The 23,485-nt window shown below is 32.8% G+C and overlaps 1 protein-coding gene across 1 annotated transcript in view; it reads right to left on the minus strand.

Annotated features, from left to right (window-relative positions):
- The window catches only part of LOC109089090 (echinoderm microtubule-associated protein-like 6), a 57,901-nt gene that overhangs the window by 27,137 nt on the left and 7,279 nt on the right, over positions 1-23,485 (minus strand). The window contains exons 2-14 of the mRNA XM_042733457.1: positions 15,412-15,571; positions 14,823-14,921; positions 12,960-13,028; positions 12,385-12,570; positions 12,023-12,158; positions 9,056-9,257; positions 6,067-6,205; positions 5,733-5,988; positions 3,806-4,015; positions 3,561-3,728; positions 2,574-2,644; positions 2,224-2,328; positions 134-352 (exon numbers count right to left, since the gene is read on the minus strand). Coding sequence (XP_042589391.1) covers positions 134-352; positions 2,224-2,328; positions 2,574-2,644; positions 3,561-3,728; positions 3,806-4,015; positions 5,733-5,988; positions 6,067-6,205; positions 9,056-9,257; positions 12,023-12,158; positions 12,385-12,570; positions 12,960-13,028; positions 14,823-14,921; positions 15,412-15,571 — 2,020 coding nt within the window. The remainder of the gene's footprint in view (positions 1-133; positions 353-2,223; positions 2,329-2,573; positions 2,645-3,560; positions 3,729-3,805; positions 4,016-5,732; positions 5,989-6,066; positions 6,206-9,055; positions 9,258-12,022; positions 12,159-12,384; positions 12,571-12,959; positions 13,029-14,822; positions 14,922-15,411; positions 15,572-23,485) is intronic.

Genomic DNA, 23,485 nt, shown 5'->3' on the forward strand with positions numbered 1-23,485 from the left:
AGCTCAAATCAACTGTTAGGCTTATTTGACAGAAATCTGTTTGGGGGAAAAACCCATCAAATCTGATCCGATCTGGTTTGAAATCTGATTTGTGGACAACAGCTTGAGTCTTGTTGTTTGGTAAAGCTCTCACCTGTCCGGTGGCCACATAATCTTTGAGCGGATGCACAGTGAGGCTCAGGATATCATCGTCATGACCGAGGTAGAAGCGCTGCGTGTGCTGCTGTCTGTTATACACCACCGCCACAGCCGCCACATGATACACCACCTCCCCGGCCTGAGTGTAGAACAGATTATTCCTGCAGTCGCAGCCCCTGTACCTGAGACACAGACACACACCAGTCAAGCACTGCTAATGTCAGCAGAGAGAAGCATCTGATTCCAAAAAATTGTTTAAGCTCTGTAACCTACAATGTTTATAGGAAAACACTATTTAGCATTCATTTTAACAAAACTCAACTTTCTCACATGCTTTGCATTTAGGTTATATATAACTTGTTACATACAAAAACTGTAAAAAAAAAAAAAAAAAAAAAAAAAAAATTAAAAACAAAAGTTTGAAGATGGATTTAGTCAGAATACACAACAAAATGATAGAGCTCTGAAATACATAAAGTTCATAGAAAACAAAATCCAATTTAACATTAATTTTAACTCTTTTAATTTAAATCTTAAAGTTTCTCAGCTGGTTTTCAAAGATGTGGGTTATATATATATATATATATAAAATAAGCATTACATGCATTTGACTACTTTGCTGTATTTACTTGACATTTTAATACTTTTTCTAATCGAGCATTATTTTCAGGCTCCTGTTTAGGTTCAGTGATTTCACTTTAATGGCACAAAAAAAAAGGTTATTTTCAAAAATGTCCAGTGATATTTTCAAAGAAGCCTAATAAGTCTTCATATATAATTACACATTATACTTTAAAAATTCCAATTTATATATATATATATATATACACCAGTATATAAATTATACATATAACATGAATATATCTTATATTGTATATATGTATACTTTACAATTAATAGATTCCATCTGTAAATATAAAATCATATAAATACTATACATTTTTACATATTTATATATTTTCACATATATTTACAAAAAGGTACATATTTAATAATATAATAAATAATAATATTTAATATATATACACACACTACAGTTCAAAGGTTTGGGATCAGTAAGACTTGTAATGTTTTTTAAAGAAGTATCTTCTGCTCATCAAGACTGCATTTATTTGATCAAAAATACTGAAAACAGCAGTAATCTTGCAAAATGTTATTACAATATAAAATCATGGTTTCGATTTTAATATCCTTTAAAATATAATGTATTTCTGTGATGCAAAGCTGAATTTCCATCAGCCATTACTCCAGTATAAAGTGTCACATGATCTTCAGAAATCATTCTAATATGCTGATTTATTATTAGAAATATCAAAGTTGCGCTGCCAAATATTTTTTAGAGACAGCAATACTTTTTTCAGGATTCTTTGATGAATAAAAAGTTAAAAAGAACAGCATTTATTGAAAATATTAATCTTTTCTAACAACATAAATATTTGCTATCACTTCTTATCAATTTAACCCACCTCCTTGCTGAATAAAAGTTTTAATTTCTTTCAGAAAAAGAAAGAATAAAAAGTTACTGACCCCAAACTTTTCAACTGTAGTGTTTATTGTTAGAAAAGATTTCTATTTAAATAAATGCTCTTCTTTTTAACTTTTAATTCATCAAAGAATCCTGAAAAAAAGTATGACAGTTCCCAAAAAAAAAAAAAAAAAAATATTAAGCAGCACAACAGTTTCAACACTGATAATAAATCAGAATATTAGAATGATTTCTGAAGGACACTGAAGACTGGAGTAATGATGCTGAAAATTCAGCTTTTCATGACAGGAATAAATTCGATTTTAATGCATATTAAAATAGAAAATTTTTATTTTACATTGTAATAATTTTTCACAATATTACATTTTTTTCCTGTATTTTTGATCAAATAAATGCAGCCTTGATGAGCAGAAGAGACTCCTTTAAAAAAAAAACTTTTGAACATATATATATATATATATATATATATATATATATAAAATACATATTTAGAGATTTTTTTATACATACAGTATAATTTATAACCCAAGAGAGTGTAAAAGATATAGACACACACTGTGTTCATACCAAACACATCATAACGTTTGCAGTGAATTTACTAGCCCGTGAAAATGCTGGAGGCGGACCGTCGTTCGTAGGTTTCTTTGTGTCTTTTGAGATATAGCAAGCTTCTTCTTCAGCTGAGGAAGATCTTCCTTATACACCTGAGGAGTGTTTGGGAGAAGAGTTACAGGGAGAAATCCACTCGGGGTTCTAAAAAAGCATAAAGGGCAACAGCAGCCGGCCAATCAGCTGTGAAATTAATGAGAGGAACAGGAAGAAAGCAGCCGAGCACGACTGTTACATAAAACACTCGACATACGACCCTCTCAGTTTGGGATCTTGTGTTTCGTTGGGGTTTAAGTATCTCTTGCCTGACGCTCGTAGTTTATGTGGTTTTTGTTTTATGTGTGAGTTCAGGTTGGGGAACGTCGGAGAGGTCAGAGTCAGAATCGCCGCTGTTAGAATCGGCGTAGCTCTCTGTGAACGAGAAAACTCTGTCAGAACTTCTGCTTTCTCTCTAACTCATTCATTTCGGTCCGAACTTTCAATCAAAATGTCAAAATAAAATGTACAATTAAAAACACTATACTAATTTTTATTCAGGGGTTCACAAACTTTTTTGTCAGCCGAATCCTTTAGACGTAAAATATTTACTTAATATTTCCATAATTTAATGACACATTCACCACGATTGGTTGATGTTGGTTTGTGTGGTCACATGACATGCAAGCGAACAGATAAAATATCTAATATTTTTAATAAGTATTTTATTTTATTTTTTATTTTATTTTAAATTTATTTTAATTTAGTCGTTATTTTTTGGGTTTTTATTGTTATTTTTTTATTTTTTTTTTATTTTGTATTTATTACATTATATTATTATATTAATTACATTTAAATATATTATTATATTATGTGTTATTTTTATATTACTATTTATTATTATTAATTTCGTTTAACAATGAAAAAATAACATTATAAACATTATTGTTGGGAATTACAATTATCCTGTAAAAGAAAAAAAAAGAGAAATTCATTTTACACTGCAAGTTACAAAACTATTTTTTTTATTCTTAATTTTCAAATGTTAACATTTTTTTTTTTACTAAAAAATGCATAAAATATTTGCATAAATATTGATCTTTAAAATGCAGATGAACCATAAAGTGTCATTAATTTTCATGACTTTACCATTAACTATTAATGAATTTCCAACACTTTTTTTGACAACACCACATTTGAGATGGTCTTTGATAACTTTTCCAGTTCTGAAAATCACAATTTTAAAATTCTCTGACAATTCCATATGCATCATTATTTGCATTATTTTCAATAATGCATAAATGCCAACTGTTTCCGAACAGGTTTCCGTATAAAAATGAATTAGATTCACCTTGCAGCAGTGGCTCCAGAACTCCATTCATGACTCCCTCCGGCAGAAACCTCCACTGGAAGACGGAGTGATCGGCTCCGCCTGTGCTCAGAACCCACTGCAGGTCATGTGACCAGCGCACATTGGTCACATGGGCAGAGTGGCCGATGTATTTCTTGAATTTGGCAGCTGAAAGAGTCACATTTGTTAGCACACACAGGTGTATTCAGCACGGATCACACAGATATCTGGATAACCGAGCGGACCTTTTTTAAGACAAGGGAATCGTAAGAGTTTGACGAGGCCGAAGTCATCGCCCGTCACCAGCACTGCACTGCTGTAGTTTGCATCCACAGAATTGATGTCGTTCACGTTGGAATATTTAGGCCAGATTCCGTTGACCTCAGGTCCGAGAACACAGGTCCACGTCATCCAGTGGATTCCTTTGGCTTCCTCCTTCGGCAGGAATTTACCGGCTATAGACACAGAACGACAGTTATAAGCATGATATGATTAATAAAATACCTTACAGTGTATGTAATTCATGGTTTCGTGACCTTTGCAGCATTGTTGATTGCTGGGCAAAGATAATTCCTGACTTTTTAATGTCCAAAATAAGTCAAAAATGTTTTAAAACTTGAGTTTGAACTGATGTCATATTGCTAACTTGCTTGAGGAACAAATTTCCTCTACAGAGTAATTTTACACTCTGAGATATTTAAAACTTTAAAAATGTCTATTTACATTTGAAATTTAAATTATTTCTAGAGTGTTATTCTTTTTTTTGGTTTTGTTTTAATTATTTATTAACTTTTTTTTAAACTTTTTTTTGGACAGGAAACAACTTTTAGGAAGTTTTTTTTGATTTTTTTTTGTTTTTTGGAATTTTTTTTAAATAGTTTTTCATGATGGTGAAAACCCTGTTAATTTAAGAAAATGCAAACATATTTGCATAAATATTAATTACATAAATATTTAAACACTTTAACAATGCAAACTGATTTTTGAAATTTAAATTAACTGTAAAGTGTTATTAATTTTCAAGACTTTCTATGAATTATTATTTTTTCACCAGAAACCACATTTAAGAAGGTTTTTCATGACTTTTCCAGGTCTGGAAATCACAATTTTAAAATTGTTTTTTCATAAATGTGAAATCCAGAGTAGTTTAAGAGCATGCATAAATATTTGCAGAAATATTAAATGCATAAATATTTAAAACTTTAACAACGCATATTGAATTAAAAAATATAAATTAATTAAAAATTTTCAATTGTCAAGAAGATTTCATGACTTTCATTAATTTTGTAGATGATTAATGAATTTCCAATACTTTTTTTTCTCACCAGTGCCACTTTTAAGAAGGTTTTTCATGACTTTTCCAGGTCTGGAAATCATAATTTTAAAATTTTCTTTCACGACTGTGATTAATTGTAAAGTTTTATTAATTTGTAATTATTACAAATTATTAATTCTGTAATTTGAAAAATTATAAATATTTGCATAAATACCCATTGTATATTGACTTTTGAAATTTAAATTTCACGACTTTCATATTAATTATTAATTCATTTTCCCAGATCTTTTTTTACAAGCACCCACATTTGAGTCAAATACATACACTTCAAATACAAATTGTGATTTTGATGGAAATCACAATTTTAAAATAATTTTTCATGACTGTGAAAAATTTTTAAATTAATTGTAAAGTTGTATTATTACAAATTAGTAAATCTCTAACAGATAAATATATAATCATGACTGTGAAATAAAAAAAAAAAAAAAAATACTGATTGCTTCCAAACAGGTTTTTGTGTCCCATAATTTACTGGAATTTAACATTTTATCATCCAACTTCACTAAAATAGCTTTATGACTTTTCCAGGTCTGAAACTGTTTTTCATGACTGTGAAAACCCTAGTAATTTATACGATGCATATTTGAATAAAGACTTGAAACTTTAACAATGTATACTGACTTCGGACTTAATGAAAAAATACATAAATATTGACTGTTTCCAAACAGGTTTTCGTGTCCCATAATTAACTGGAATTTAGGTTTTTTTTGTTTATATTCAGGAAAAACAACAAAAAAAAAGCACAATTTTGGAAAGAAAATACTGCTTGAAATGTATACATATCGCAAAGTGTCAATAATTTTTCACATTGATTATAAATGAAACACTATTCTTACTTGGCATCCTGTAAAAGAATCGTTCTCCAGCTCCATCGTTGGTCTGCAGGAAGCGGCTGTCCACAGACCAGTCCAAGTGTGTTATGAAGCAGGTGGACTTGTTGCACTCTCCCACTTTCTTATAGCGTTGAGCCACAGCGTAGATATCCACAAACCCGTCGTTAGAGCCCACGGCCAAATAAGAGCCATCTGGTGAGAACTTGAGCTCGTGAATGACCTCCTTCCGGTCCTTGATGTGGACCACCTCCGTCATGTCTTCGAAAACCAGACAAGCTTTCAGTTTGTGAAAAAATGAAGATAAAATAACAAAGTGTAGGGGATCCGAATTCAATTACCTGACACGAAGAACAGTGAAGGAGCCGTCCTTCATGCCAAGAGCCAGCTGGGAGCCGTCGTTGTTGAAGGAAACGCTGCGAACGGCTTCTTCCATGTTACAGCGAGCGATCAACGTGTGTTCGGACAAACTCCACAGTCTAAACAAGCATGTTTGAGGAAAATAAAAATGTGTCCATATTTATGTCTGTATTGTATGTTTAATCTAGGGCTGGGTAAATTGGCTAAAAATATGACAACAATATTTTTCCCATATTATACGATATTGATATTTATCACAATATTAATTTACTCTTAATGGGGAAGGAAATGCAGTGCACATATTTTTTAGACCTTGAGAATGAACTTTAATCCATTTTATTTTTATGTGTTCAAATTTGTTCTGTATTTATAGATTATAATTTATTGCAAATTTATAATGACAAATTGAGTCTAATACAATTCATTAATAAAACTGATAAAGTTTATAAAAATGTAATCAAATGAAAATATAATTTTGATCAAAATAATTTTGTTAGTGAAGTAAAATGTAAATATGGATTAAAAAAAGATCTTGATTTTATATAATATTTCTTTAAAATAAAAATATCATTATTATTATTGCTTTGAGAAGTTATTCTTCACGTTAAACCAGGCTTTTATTTTGATGATTTGTTGTGAATATTTAATTTCAGTTTTTAGTTTCAGTCCCAGTGTGTTTTTGACTGTAGTTTTTCTCAAATTAAATGATAATCAATAAAAAAAATAAATACATTTACTTTAAAATTTTGCATTTCTTTTTTTTTTGTCAAATAAGATGCTGAACAACAAAACTATTTAAACTAAAACATATAACATATAAAAATATATTGGTTGTATGACATTCTTTAAAATATCATGATTATTACATTAAGAACGGCATTTTAGTATAGAATTGTACTATATTTTGTCATAATTTCTTCATGTTAAACCAGAATTTATTTTGACAGTTTGCTGTGAATATATTTCAATTTCAGATTGAATTTGATGGTACTTTTTCTCAAATGAAACCGTGTAAACCTGCTGTAGTGACTCAACTTCATGTGTTCATGTCTCATGAATTGAGACGCAGCCACTAAAACACTGCGAGCATCATGTGTGTCTGAGTTTGAAATGTCCAGAGCTTATCAACATAAATTTTATAGCAATCTCAATACAATAAAGTTTATTGCCCAGCCCTAGTGTAAACATTCTGAAAAACCAAACACCCTGTTTCCACCCGTCTTGCTCCATTTGTAATGTCTACTGTGTGAACTGATGAGGAATGAATTGAAATCCGATATCATGAGTGGACTGACCGTACGGATCGATCGTCGCTGCCGGTGACGGCCAGCGGTTGTTTGGGATGCAGGGCGAGGGCCCAGAGCTCCCCTTCTGAGTGACCCTGCATGATCAGCAGCGGTTTATCTCGGTCTCTCACCATCACCTCGAAGATCTCGCTGTCTTGAGTTCCTGCCAGGATCCTGTCAGCCCTCCAACACACGCTGCGTCGGATGGACAGACCTGGAGAGAAAGAGTCACTCAGGTTCATCAAAGTAAAGATCCAAGCATCCCTGGTTAGCAGCAAATACTGGGATTTTTAGAAAATGATATGACATCTACACTTTAACTAAGATCCACGGGAAGATGTCAGGGCATCTTAACTAGTTTAAACATTCAAGATTACCAGAAACATGTCCCTCAGTTTGTAAAAACAAGCAGAAGTTGTTGGAAACATTTTTTAATCTGGATCTGGTGGGCTGCATGTTAAAGTTTTTAAAATTAATCTATATATATATAGATATATAGTATATATATATATATATTATATATATATAATATATAGATATATGATATATATATAGATAGATATAGATATAGATATTAAATTGATTATTCAAAATTCTATGAAAAACTTTGTTATCATTTGTTTTCTAATTTTTGATGCATTTTAACTTAAGCATTTTCTGCATCAAACTAATTATTACATCACAAAGCAGTGTTGCTATCATTTTCTAAAACGAAAACCATAGAAGCTGAAATAAAGTAATAACTGAAGCTGGAAATAGATCAAATATAAATATGAAAAACACAAATAAATAAAGCCATGCCTATTAAAAAAAGTTCACTGAAATTACGCTTAAATAAAATAATTTAATATTAAATATATATATACATATAAATATTAGATAAATATAAAATTAAATACTAGATGAAAAAATAAAACAATTAATTTAGAACTTAAATACTATAAAGTAAAACTTCTAAAACTGATAGATGTAAATTAAAGATAAATATACAAAATATTAAAAATATATTCATATGTATTTATTATATAAAGACTGTACATTAAAAAGACAAAAGCACATAACAAACGTAAGCTAAAGCTTATTCAAAATCTAATACAACCAAGAAAAAGTTTATGAATAATACTGTTACTTAGCAGGAAAAAAATAAATCGATGTTACAAGGGACATCCAACTACAAGAAATTAAACCAGAACATATAACATATATAAAATATATTGGTTGTATGACATTCTTTAAAATATCATGATTATTTACATTAAGAACGGCATTTTAGTATAGAATTGTACTATATTTTGTCATAATTTCTTCATGTTAACCAGAATTTATTTTGACAGTTTGCTGTGAATATATTTCAATTTCAGATTGAATTTGATGGTACTTTTTCTCAAATGAAACCGTGTAAAGCTGCTGTAGTGACTCAACTTCATGTGTTCATGTCTCATGAATTGAGACGCAGCCACTAAAACACTCCGAGCATCATGTGTGTCTGAGTTTGAAATGTCCAGAGCTTATCAACATAAATTTTATAGCAATCTCAATACAATAAAGTTTATTGCCCAGCCCTAGTGTAAACATTCTGAAAAAACCAAACACCCTGTTTCCACCCGTCTTGCTCCATTTGTAATGTCTACTGTGTGAACTGATGAGGAATGAATTGAAATCCGATATCATGAGTGGACTGACCGTACGGATCGATCGTCGCTGCCGGTGACGGCCAGCGGTTGTTTGGGATGCAGGGCGAGGGCCCAGAGCTCCCCCTCTGAGTGGCCCTGCATGATCAGCAGCGGTTTATCTCGGTCTCTCACCATCACCTCGAAGATCTCGCTGTCTTGAGTTCCTGCCAGGATCCTGTCAGCCCTCCAACACACGCTGCGGATGGACAGACCTGGAGAGAAAGAGTCACTCAGGTTCATCAAAGTAAAGATCCAAGCATCCCTGGTTAGCAGCAAATACTGTGATTTTTAGAAAATGATATGACATCTACACTTTAACTAAGATCCACGGGAAGATGTCAGGGCATCTTAACTAGTTTAAACATTCAAGATTACCAGAAACATGTTCCCTCAGTTTTGTTAAAACAAGCAGAAGTTGTTGGAAACATTGTTAATCTGGATCTGGTGGGCTGCATGTTAAAGTTTTTAAAATTAATATATATATATATATATATATATAATATATATATATATATATATATATATATATATATATATATATATATATATAGATAGATATAGATATAGATATTAAATTGATTATTCACAAATTCTATGAAAAAACTTTGTTATCATTTGTTTTCTAATTTTTTGATGCATCTTTTTTTTAACTTAAGCATTTTCTGCATCAAACTAATTATTACATCACAAAGCAGTGTTTGCTATCATTTTCTAAAACGAAAACCATAGAAGCTGCAATAAAGTAATAACTGAAGCTGGAAATAGATCAAATATAAATATGAAAAACACATAAATAAAGCCATGCCTAGTAAAAAGTTCACTGAAATTAAGCTTAAATAAAATAATTTAAATATTAAATATAAATATATACATATAAATATTAGATAAATATAAAATTAAATACTAGATGAAAAAATAAAACAATTAAATTTAGAACTTAAATACTATAAAGTAAACTTCTAAAACTGATAGATGTAAATTAAAGATAAATATACAAAATATTAAAAATATATTCATATGTATTTATTATATACGTACTGTACATTAAAAAGACAAAAGCACATAACAAACGTAAGCTAAAGCTTATTCAAAATACTAATAAAACCAATAAAAGTGTATGAATAATACTGTTACTTAGCAGGAAAAAAATAAAATCGATGTTACAAGGGACATCCAACTACAAGAAATTAAACCAGTAACTTAAAATTGTATGAAACAGTTAATATAATCACAAAAAATAGCTGTGTAAAATAGATTGTCAAAAGCCTCACACTCATCAGTTGTCATATGCTGCTGTTTTAAGCAGGACAGAAGGTAATTGGCTCATTAACTGACTGTATAGACTCAAAAACTAACCTTTAAAGCATAAAAAGTCAAAAATGTGTTATACGGGAGTCTAAATTGGACAGACCAGCAAAATGTCAAACAAACAAACCCAGTGTGAATCGTTACGTTTGATGGACTTCTCTGATCCAAATGAGTCTAAAGTCTTCATCCCGTCTGCACACAGAGCTATAAAAGAGCAGCTCGGATCATCTGATGAGAAATGTTTGAGTTCATACTGAGATCTATGACTCTTAATTACAGTCTCTGGCAAATCTGAGCAGTTTGAGACACTGCTGCGATCTCTTCTGAAACGTGAGAGTACTGGGGTGATTTTCTCAGGAGAGATGTCTGAGAAGCAGGAGACTTCAGCAGAAGACACTCGGCAAAAGTCTGGCATGAACAACTGAGATATTTTCATTTTTTTTCCCCCCCAGCAGTTTGTTAAATCGGCTGAGATTTCTGTTTCAGACTGACCAGATCTGATCTGATCGTCTGTTATTCCAGCCAGTTATCTGACAGTCTTCTGTGTGAAAGTGCTGACAGCTTCATTGCTACAAGACTTACATCTGCTGAATACACTGTCACTCGTGTGATATAAGCGCAGGCCGTGTTGCCATGGTAACACAATCCCTTATATACTCCATAAGGAGACAAATGATGGATGCAATGCAATTTCCTTTTGAAAAATGGCCAATAATGGTACAAGCCTTTGTGGTTCATTACATAGAGCCCTATTATTCTTATTATACAGAATATACACTTTTATTATTATTAACACAAACAAAGTCGCAAAAATGGAATCTACTGTTAAACACGGAATGTCATGGAATTTGGCAAAATTTAAATTAATAAATTGACATGTACACTTAATTTTCAGACAGAAGTCTTTACTAGGACCCGCCAAAAGAAAAGTTTAGTTTAACATATAATTCAGTTTAACGAATAGCAATAATACAGTTCAACAACACAATTTTTAGTCCATGTTTTAATTTAACTCATAAACCTCTGTTATAGGGTTCAAAAAATGTATCTGCTATTTCACATTTCATTGGATAACATTTTAAAAGATTCAATTATTATCAAAGTTTTATGATGTAAGTTTATATTGGATGTAATTCATCTGATTATCAGCTATTTTTATCATAGATTTCTATTAAGTCATAAAACACAGAACCCAGAACACTTAAAACAGACAATGAAGAATTTCACAAGTCGAATTACTGAATTGTTAAAGTTTCATGAATCATTTTTGATTATTAAAATTTAACTAAACCATTAATAATGGAATCCAGAAAAAAATAAAAATGAAGTCATTGTTAAAAGAATTATTCAATTTTTAAAGTGTATGAATTCAGTTGATTAAACATCCTTTTTGATTATTACAATTTAATTAAACCATAAAAAACATGTTTTTTTATAACTGTATTGCCTTAATGGTTTGATGTTTTGTACTGTTTAATAGAAAAACAAATCCAGAGTCCCACCAATTCACGCGATTCACACTTGGTCAGATTAGAAACCGTGTTATTTGCTGTGTAAATGTGAACGGTCATGTGTTAATGAAGTAAAAGTTGTTTAAACTAGTACATTAAACCATTTCAAAAGGGGAAGAAAAATCCCGTTCCCTTTAAAGCCCGCTGTAATGTTATACCTTTATAACCCTGCTCTGCCTCCCGGAGGTCAATCTTGGTGATGGGTTTGAAATCCACGTCCCACAGCCTCACACATCCGTCCCGCCCTCCGGTGGCGAAGCCTTCCTCACATGAATGCATGCTGAAGATCCCTGCCTGAGTTTACAAACGCATGTGCAACAGGTCACACGTCACCACATGCTATATTCACTAATGTAACAGATGCATGACACAAATGGCCAATGCATTGAATATCTGATCACCAATGGCATGCATTGCATTGTAACTTCAGTGAATGTCCTTTAATGGAGATGCTATAGTGCACAGCTGATGTGTATGTGGTGGGAGTGATGGTGTAGGAAGTGTGATGAGCTTCACTCACTCCATGCGCCGCCTGTATCGTCCTCGTCAGGTTGAGTCCCTTCCACACGTAAATGTCTCCATTAAGAGCTCCAGAATACGTCACTTCATCTTTCGCCGTTGCCAAGCAGAGGATGGTTTGCAGGTCCCCCGTCTTTCCGAAAATCCCTCGTTTTGGTGTCAATGCATTTCCACATAACGTCCAAAACTATGAGACAAAAGAGAAAATCAACTCCTAATTTAATTCATATTTTAGTTTGCTTCTCATGCAAATCAGCTTTAAATCTTAAACTATTGTGCATGCATCGCTTTATTTTTAGAGCTTGCCATCTGTGCATTCACTTTTACTAAATGGAAAGTGATACAGGTTGACTAAATCAGACAGAATTTGATTTTTGGCTTTACAGTAAATGATATTCTTCTGTCTCGGTTGTTCAGTATGTTAATGCATTTCTTGAAGTCTGTGAAAAAGCATTGCATTTGCAGTAAAGATGAAAACAAGAAAGGAAAGGAGGAATAAATTACGGCGTGTTATGCCTCGTTTATTTGTTTCTGAGAGCGGGTTCGAGTGAACTTCGTCTCAGGGGTTTGACTCACTTTAATGTGCTTGACTCCGCAGCTCACCAGTCTGTGCGGCAGAAACGGGTCCCAGGAAATATCAAAGATCTGAAACAGGTGGAATAAACATGTCAGCTCTTCCACAACATCTTCCATTACGCCAAAACTGATTACACTGAATTAAGCAGAAGTCTCTAAAATTACACACAATGCAAAAGATAATGTAAATTAAAATGCAAATACCTGAATCATATTTGCTGAATAAAATCCAATACTTGTTTCTTACTAATTTTTTTGAGGTGCTGATTCCAAAAATAGTATCTGTTTTGCTCAAACTCATAAAATATGATGCATTTCATAGCATTTTTGCTTTCAACAACCATTTGTAAGGTGAAGAATTCTTGTATTATCCCTTAATCAGCAGAAAAACACCACAAAGCTATGATTCTTATCTGAATCTGAGCCACATCACAATGATTTGCTCACTTCTCAGCAAACTTCTCAAGTGACTGATTCTGAAGATATTATTGAATTTCTTGAAGATATTATTGAATGATTTTTTTATGCACGATCCTGATTTTTGCAGATCTGATTTTTTATTTTGATAAATGCATTAAAACAGACACATACATGTATACTTTTTAAAAAGCAGGAAAAAACTGCATGCTGGAATGTTTTTATTGTTATTTTTGAACTCAGCATCATCAAATTAGGCAAATCATCTGTGTTATATTTAGTATAATTGGGATCCTAGTATTTTTTATTCATATTTTGAATTAGAATTTTGAATTAAATATTTTTTTTATTTTTATATTTTCCACTTTCATTTGAATTTTAGTTCAAGTTTGTAGTGACTTTGTAGCGCGTTTTCATTTTTTAAAGTTTTTATTTTTTTCATATCTCTATATGGTTTTTAATGATTTTATTTAAGTTTTAGTTATATTATTACATCACTAGCTGAAATAAAATGAGTTTTTCTTCAGCTATTTTTTTGCACATTTTTTTTTTTTCAAGGTCCAGGGCTGTGTAAATGTAATCATGCTTGCTAGTTAGCTAAAAATTCAGCAATTTATAAAAAGAACAATGCATTAAGCATCTTAATCAACATAATTTTTCTTCTTTCCTTAATTCTTAATTTTAAACTATACATTTATCTTTCAAACAATGTGATTCCTTCACTATTCGCATGCATTATCTGCAAATAAACACTTCATAAAGCCTTCTTGTTGCTCAAACAGTAGATCATGCCGCTAGCAACGGGTTCGATTTCCAGGGAATGCATGAACTGATCAATCATATAGCTTAAATGCAATGTACGTTGCTTCAGATAAAAGCTTTTGCCAAATGCATGAATATAAAATGCAAAAGATATAAAATGCAAATTGTTTTATATTCCATCAGTAGTGAAGCAGTTGAGCTGGAACAGCAGAGAGAAGACTGCAGGGTTTTAATGGCACCTTAGGGAGTCTTCTGGTGTCTATGGTTCTTCACTAAGCTGCTCTGTCATCTCTGCTGAGGCTTCAGACTCCCTTCACACTGAGTGCATGTGTGTGTGTGTGTGTGTGTGTGTGTGTGTGTGTGTGTGTGTGTGTGTGTGTGTGTGGGTGTGTGTGTGTGTGTGTGTGAAACACTCTGTCTGTCAGTTGGTGCATTAAAATGCTTCTCTGTACTGTAGCACAACACAATAACTTACTCATAACGTTCTTAACGGTTATTCATTCACATCACTGAGGTGTAGCATCTGTTGCTATGGAAACAGTCCTACCATGTGTGGCTTTTTCTATGTTTTTCACTTCATGCACTGGAGTCACAATCTTTCTGGCCTTATAACTGAAATGCTGGACTGTGCGGTTTTGATGTAATTAACTGCCGGTAATGAGGAACAGTGAGTTCTGTTCTTACCCTATCAGAATGTCCCGTGGCGGTGGCTAAGACACGCCCCTTTTTCCAGTCCCACACGCACACCGTGTTTTTGGCATCAAGTCCCACAGATGCTAAACGCTGAATGTTCAAAAACACAAGACAGGAGAAAATAAACCGTCTGATGTGAGCATTTGCAAACAGATGAAGGAAATCTGATTTTAATAACAATACTGCTTATTATAGTGAACAAAAAATAAGACTAAAACTAAATTTAAAACAGTTAAAAAAAATGTTGTTACTTGAAATAAAATAAACATTGTTAAAAAAAAAAAAAAATATATATATATATATATATATATATATATATATATTATATATATATATATATATATATATATTTCAGCTAGCTGACAAAGCAGGATTAATTTATAAATATATATATATTTTTTTAAGTATAGTAAGAGTACTGTATCATGAGATCGGTATTGTGTGTCAAGCCATGTATTGTTACACCCCTAAATATTCCAAAAATACGTTCATATTAATACGTCTATTGCTATGTATTTGAGAATGCAGCCAATCAGAATGAAGTATTTCAGAGAGCCGTGCAGGAAGTCATGTGACTCACCTGGCCGTCGGCGTCAAAGGCCAGACAGGCCACACCGTGAGTGTGAACGTCTCTGAGGATGGACACGGTGGTCAGCGCATACGAGTCCCACACGCAGATATACGGATCCTTCCCAACCTGACCTGTGGCCACCTGGATCTTATCCGGATGCAGCGCTAGACTGAGAACAGAAGAGACACACGCTGTGAGTCACACTGACAGAAAGACAGGCAGACAGAAAAGAGAAAAAAAAGCAAAGCAAAGCAAAGCAAATAAAAGAGAAGGAAAAAGATACCTGAAATATTGAAAGACATTAAAGAGCTTCATTTGAGTTACTTGTTAGCAAATTAAAATATCTTATTTAAAAAACATTCTGGGCCCGATCATACACCCGGCGCAATGCGACGCAAGGCGCAGCACAAGTGTGTTTGCTAGTTTCTGTCCGGCGGCGTTCGCATTTTCCCGTCCAGCGCAACGTAATTAGCAAATGCATTTGCGCCCATTTGTGTGCCCATGGGTGTGCTGGTCTAAAAAAAAAGGGGTGTTCAGGCGCATTGCTGGCGCATTGCTATTTTTAGGAGCTGAAAATAGACTGCGCCATAGACCAACTCAAACCTGGTCTAAAGTCTGGTGCAATGTTTTTTCTTTGTTATTTAAAGAGCGTGTTAGTATAGGCGGGTCCACAACGCGCGTACACACTGCTTATTAAACACAGGGACGGACAGTAGCACACAAACATGCCAAATATTAAAAATTAAAGTATTGCAATGCATAAGAGTTTTTTGTAGGCTAATTAAATATAAAAATGCCTATATGTCATAATGGATAGTCATCACATATATCAGAATTAGGCTATCATCTCTGAGATGCGTTCTGTCTTTGCGCTTGCCAAATTCCGCCGTGTAAATAGCAAATCCGTCATGGCACGAGCGCAACTGGCTCTTAAAGGGAATGGGAGATGAGACTCTGATTGGTTTATTGCACGTAACGCCAAAGAAACTCCCATTACTCATTATGAGAATAGGGACAACCCGTTTAGACCACGCGCCCGGGCGCACCAACCGTTTTTCCGTCGTTAAAATAGCAAAAGTGGATTTGGACACGCGCTGAGAGCACCTGCACCGTGTGCTTTACACTTTGCATTTAGATCGTTAAAATAGGGCCCTCTATTTTAATATATCATAAATATATTAAAACATTTCAGTGTGGCTTCCATCCACTACATAGTACTGAACCTGCCCTTGTAAAGGTAGTGAATGATTTGTTATTTTCTTGCGACACTGGCTCACTATTTTTACTTCTGCTACTTGACCTCAGCTCTGCCTTCGATATGATCTCTCATGATTTGCTTATTTCTCGCATCTCGGATGTGGGTATATCTGGTACTGCTTTTTCCTGGATCTCTTCATACCTCCTTGACAGGATTTCAGATCTCCTACTGCCCTCCCTGAAACAAGGCGTCCCCCAGGGTTCCGTTCTTGGGCCTTTGCTGTTTATCAATTATATTCTACAGCATCATGGCTTTAGCTACAATTTTTATGCTGATGGCATTTAAATTTACACATCTTGCAGGCCTTTCCTATCCACCCAAACTGACCAAATTTCTGTTTGCATGCAGGAAATAAAAGTATGGCTCAACTCTGTTTTCCTGAAACTGAAATTCCTGCTGACTTTACCTGTGATATCACTGGTACTCTCATCGCACCATCTAGTATCGTCAAAAATCTTGGTGTTATGTTTGACTCCTCTCTTTCTTTTCAGTCTCATATTAGCTCTCACTAAATCAGCATTCTTTCCTTTACAACGAATCCTCCGGCTCAGTCCTTTCATTAGTGTCAAAGATGCAGAAGCTCTCATCCATGCTTTTGTTTCATCACGTCTCGATTATTGTAATGCCCTTTTCATAGGCTTACCCGTTACCTCCATTGCTAAATTACAGTATATTCAAAACTCAGCCACTCATATTCTCACCCGCAACAATTTATTTTTATATTTCCAATTTTTTATTTTAAAGTTTGTAGTGTTTTGACATCTTTTAAGTTTTTGTTATATCTCTATATAGTTTTATATATCATTTTGATCACTTTTAGTTTTTAAATAGTCTTTATAAATAATTCAGTTATATAATTTCATATATAATTAGTTTTATTCCAGTTCATGCAGTTAATGTTTATTTTATTTCAAATAAACAAAAATGTATGGGCCAAAAAATACACACAGACTTAAAATAAAATGACAGTCAGATGTCTGATTATGAGACTGGATGGATGGAACTCATTAAAACAGTTTGAATCCAGAGCAATACATGAAAAACTGATTATGTGACTAAACACTAAAATGAAGCTGAGTGTGGAAGAGACGCATGGCTGAGGAAAGCACGACAGGATCAGCACATATGAGACGACTGACTTTCCGACAGGAAGATGATGTCACAGACGAACCGCCTCTCTCCACGGCAACAGCTCTGCCATGGTGACGGCCGGCTAGAGCCAAAGCTCCTTATACAGCAGATGCAAAACAAACACAAAACCAAAACCAACCAGAATAATCACAAACCAATGCTGTTTAGTTCCTGTGTTGAGAGATTTGCTTGGGATGGGCCTACTGTACAACATACTGTCATTGGACAACTAATATAAAATTCTATATAAAAAATCTTTCTTTTTAATTTTGTTTTAGTCATTTTAGTACCTAAACTTAAACTTATTTCATTTAGTTTCAACTTAAACATATTTTATTTACATGCCAATGCACCATTTCTAACTTTTTTATTATTATTATAGTATGTTTTTCACTTAATATTAAGATTCAATTTTATTTCAGCTTAATATCAAACAAAAATTACTTCTACAAATTTATTTTTTAATTATTTTAGTTTTTTAGAACCTCAGCTTACACTCATTTATTTCATAGTTGTCAAGGCAACATTTCTAATTGCACTTATTTCATTTAGTTTATCTAATCTAATATTTATATTTTATTTCAGCTTTATTTCAATTACCGAGCATGACTTCTATATAGCTTCTATAAGGTATTTTTAAAGTAGTTTGTTTTTCATCTGATACTTATATTTAATTTTCCTTCATCCTAATTTCAATAAACAGAGATGACAAAATGACTTCTTTCAGTTTTAGTAATTTAAGAACTTATTTTGTTTTTCATTGCATATATATATATATATATATATAGCTCCTATGTTTTTTTTTAAGTTATAGTTAAGTTATAGTAATTTTTGTATCTCAACTTAAACTGATTTAGTGTTTTTTTTTTTTACTTAACTTAACTGGTTTTTCATCTAATATTTATATTTTATTTTATTTCAGTTCCCTAAAATTATTGTTAATAGTTTTAATTTACAATAACAAAACTGCTAACAACAGCCCTTTACAATGACTGGCATGCATCACTTCAGGCTGTTTATTGCTTTATTAAATGTAATGCATGATAATAGCATCATTCTAACAGCGTCACAGTGATTTACTGTAAGAGAGCGAGTCACATTCACTCCAGTCCCATTAGAGCTCTGATATGAACACCCATCGGGACCAGCAGGAGTCTCCTCTCAAACGCAGATCAAAGGCAGATTAAGCAGGGCTAAACGCCCTCAGCGTGTGTGTGTGTGTGTGTGTGTGTGTGTGTGTGTTTCAGAGAGCTTGCAGGACGATCAAAGTCTCTCCATGTCCACTGGCATGAAACCCAAGCCAGCAGCTGTGCCCTGTGCCAATGCAGCTGCAGATATGTGTGTGTGTGTGTGTGTGTGTGTGTGTGTGTATGTGTGTGTGTGTGTGTGTGTGTGTGTGTGTGTGTGTGTGTGTGTGTGTGTGTGTGTGTGTGTGTGTTAGCACATATGTGCAAGTACCAACCCGCAGGAAGGAAAAAATCACTAATGAGATCGCTTTAATTTCTTAATTGTTTCTCCTAGACAGAAATGACATTAATTGAAGGGCAAATGTAGATTGTTGCTTAAAGTCAGAATGAAATGAAAGCTGACCCGTTTACTTTGTACACATTAGATGCATCAAAACTACCTTTTTACAATTCAATCAATTCTTTATATACACACAATTATTATTATTATTATTATTTTTATTTTTTTGTTGAATATCCTGTTTTTACTTTAAAATGCATCACATTAGGGAAGTCAAATGGTTTGACATAAATCAGTGTTATTTTAGCATTATTTATATACTATTGAAGTATTTGTTCATATTTTGAATGTGCTTTTTTATCATATGTATCTTATTACATAATTGTTTAGTATTTATTTATTTATTTTACTATATTTTTTATATTATGTAAGAAATTATTTATTTATACTATTTATAATATTTATTAATATTTAGAATTAGGTTTTATTATTATATATCAATTTTTCTTTTTAATTTTAGTTTAAGTTTCTGTAATTTTATGTGCTTTTAAATGTAGCATTATTTTCTTCAGTTTTAGTTGTAGTAATTTTAGTATCTCAACATTTCATTAAATTTTTTTTTGTCTTTAAATGTTTCTTCATCTAATATTTATATTTTATTTTATTTAAAATGGTCTTAAACCAGTCTTGTAATTTTTTATTTAAATTTTAGTTTACATTTTTGTAATTTTGTCATGTGCTTTTGCATTTTATATATATATATATATATATATATATAGATATATATATATATATATATATTATATATATATATATATATATTTTTTTTTTTTTTTTTTTTTTTTTTTTTAAATTATTATTTAATTATTAATTAGTATTTTTATTTCAGTTTTAGTCTTGATATACTTAAACATTTTTGTAAAAGTTTAAAGTTTGAATTTTTCATCTAATATTTACATTTTATTTTAGCTTTATTTCAATTACGGGAAATGGTTTGTAATAGGTTTAGTTTTAGCTAACAATAAATGCATTCTCAAACAGTGCTCAAATTTGGAAAGATACCAATGTCTTCAATCATAGTCAGAGATCTCAGTATGAACTCTTCTCATCAAACTATCTGTGTGTATCATTCGATGCATCAAACCTTACTCATCCCACACCATTCAACAGACATAATAACTGCAAAACACCTCATATACTCAACAGTATCAAACCACATTTGCAACCAAAAGGAAAATGTAGCATCAAGGTGACAAGTTTTGCACATGCAATAACTCAAAAGACAAAGTTGCTACTTAAATATATCATAACTGAGAGCTCCATTAAGCGTCCTGAGTGATGAGAGAGCAGAGAGAGTAAAACGTGGCAAAAGGAGAGAAAGATGAAACCAGTGACCCTGAAGAAAGAGTGACTTTGACATCACTGATAGCGGCTCTGAAAGCAGCGCAGCTGCAACTCTTTCACTGATCGAATAAAGGCCTTCAACACAAAAGATAAAAGAGTGTGTGCGCGCACTCATAAAAACATCAGAAATCGGAGCAAAATCTAATACTGAACACTTTGGCAGCGAGGTCTTGGCTTTAATGGAGCTGGTACTGTGAGTCAGATGAACCCCACAAAACAAAAACATGATACAACACAAAAACATTAGATTAGGATATATCCCTTTTTGGGATGAATTTGAGGTGAAAATATCTACTTTTTGGGAAAGTCCTTATTTTTTGCAATTGCTTCAGTAGAAAACATTTTCTTTTAAACAGTTTTCACACAGAAATTGTACATTTGACAATTACAACGAAACGGCCAGGGTTATTAAAGTCAACTAAGAGTAAAACTGAAACTAAAAATTTAACTATTAAAAAAAAAAAAATTTGTTACTTGAAACAGAATAAACATTAAATAATAAAATATATATATATATATTTCAGCTAGTTGCCAAAGACATTTCTTTTTTAAAATTTAGTTTAACTTAAAGGGGTAGTTTACCCAAAAATGAAAATTAGGCTGCGTTTTACTCCCCGAGGGATCCTAGGTGTATATGACTTTCATCATTCAGATGAATCCAGTCGGAGTTATATTAAAAATTGTCTTTGATCTTTCAAGCTGTTTCATGTCACTTAGCGGAGGTTGCACGCATCAGTCCAAAAGAAGTGACGTAATAAGCACCCATCCTTAAAAAATAGAGTCTCACACGGCTCCGGGGGGGTGGCGTCCTGTAGTGACTCAATGCGGGTTTTTTTGTAAGAAAATTATCCATATTCAAAAGATTAAAGTGATTATTATGTTTTGAATATGGATATTTTTCTTACAAAAACACATAGAGTCGCTACAGGAGGCCTTTGTTCACCCCCCGGAGCTGTGTGAGACTCGTTTTTTTATGGAAGGATGCTTTTTATTTCACGTCTTTTGGACTGAAGCAATGCAACACCCGCTGACTGCAGTGATAGAGCTTGAAAGAAAGGATGCCTTGGGGGTGAGTAAAATGCAGCTTAATTTTCATTTTTGGGTGAACTTACCCTTTAATGTATTCAAAAACACATATAAACATATAAAAAAAAACTATTAAAGATGACAAAACACAACAAAATATTACTAAAAGTTTAATTTAAAATGAAAGCAAAATATACAAATAAAAACTTATTCAAAATATTAGTAAAAACTATAATATAATAATAACAATGGTAACTTTAAGTAAGTAAAAAGACTAAAACTGTATTTTTTTTAACATACTACAATATATATTTGTTTTAATTCCACTAATTTTTAAGTTTTATTTACAACTTACAAAAACCATGTTTTATAGTGTTGATCCTGAAATTACACACTGTAAAAAGAATCAGTCACCACTGAGAATTATGAAAATTACAGTAAAACACACATTACAGGAATAAGACTTTGTGCTTAATTACCATAAGAATAATATTTCAGTGCAAAATGATTTTCATTATGCACAATACAATTTCTTTGATTTTCCCAGACATGTTTCCATGAGTTTCACTCCATCAGACCGTGTGTGGTGGGACGCCCGTGGGCCTTTACTCATGCTTGTGCCAAACCCCTGTGAGTCAGTGAACAGCTGAGGGATTCTGGGAAAGATCTGCAGTCAAATGAACACCAGTGACTGTAGGCCTACAGGGAGGAAGCTGAACAGGAAAATGAAGAGCGGATGATAACCACGCCAGAAAGAGCACGAGCATGTGTGTGTGTGTGTGTGTGTGTGTGTGTGTGTGTGTGTTCCTCTGCAGTTTTTGTGTGTTTTTTTTTTAGTGTGGTGTGGCGTTTGACAGCTGTCGTGACAAAGCGCGTTTGGAAAAGCCTGAAATAATTCCAGCTGCCTGAGACCTGCAACCAGCGGAAGGTTTCTGATATGAATCTGGACTAAAAATACTAATCTAATGAGAATAATGCATTGAACAGTTCATACAAAAATGAAAATTTACTCAGGTTATCAGCAATGTAGATGAGTTTGTTTCTTCATCAGGTTTGGAGAAATGTAGCATTGCATCATTGTCTCAGCAATGGATGCTCTGCAGTGAATGGGTGCCGTCAGAATGCAGCTAATAAAAACACAATAATCTATAATAATGCTTCATCCAGTGAAAAAGTCCATCTCCTGTTGTCTCTCACATCAAAATCCAGCCACATATTTGTTTAAAGCTGTAAATAGTGTAAACGGAGTTTGATCTGTGCAGATTTCTCTTCTGATTCAGACCAGACCACTTTTTCACCGGAGGAAGCATAATTACGGATTACGGACTTTTATATATTATGGATTAGTTTCTTACAAACACTCAGCTTTTGTCTTCTCAAGACATTAACTGATGGACTGGAGTGGTGTGGATTACTGTGATGTTTTTATCAGCTGTTTGGACTCTCATTCTGACGGCACCCATTCACTGGATTTTGTCTTTTGCTGAGATTCTGATGCAATGCTACATTTCTCCAAACCTGATGAAGAAACAAACTCATCTACATCTTGGATGACCTGAGAGTTAGGTAAATTTTCAACAAATTTTCATTTTTGGCTGAAATATTGCTTTAATCATATAAACAAATCCTTAATCAAGTAGCTGTGCAACAAAATACTGCATCAATATTCCAATATTTATTCACATATTATTATGAATAATTATTTCCATTATCTTTAAACATCCCTTGTTCTTCTGAGCGATGTTTTAATGTTTTTTGCTTCATCTAACCAACTATCAAAGGAATTATGCTCTCCAT

This window comes from Cyprinus carpio, chromosome B11 (assembly GCF_018340385.1).
Source record: "Cyprinus carpio isolate SPL01 chromosome B11, ASM1834038v1, whole genome shotgun sequence".
Taxonomy (NCBI): domain Eukaryota; kingdom Metazoa; phylum Chordata; class Actinopteri; order Cypriniformes; family Cyprinidae; genus Cyprinus; species Cyprinus carpio.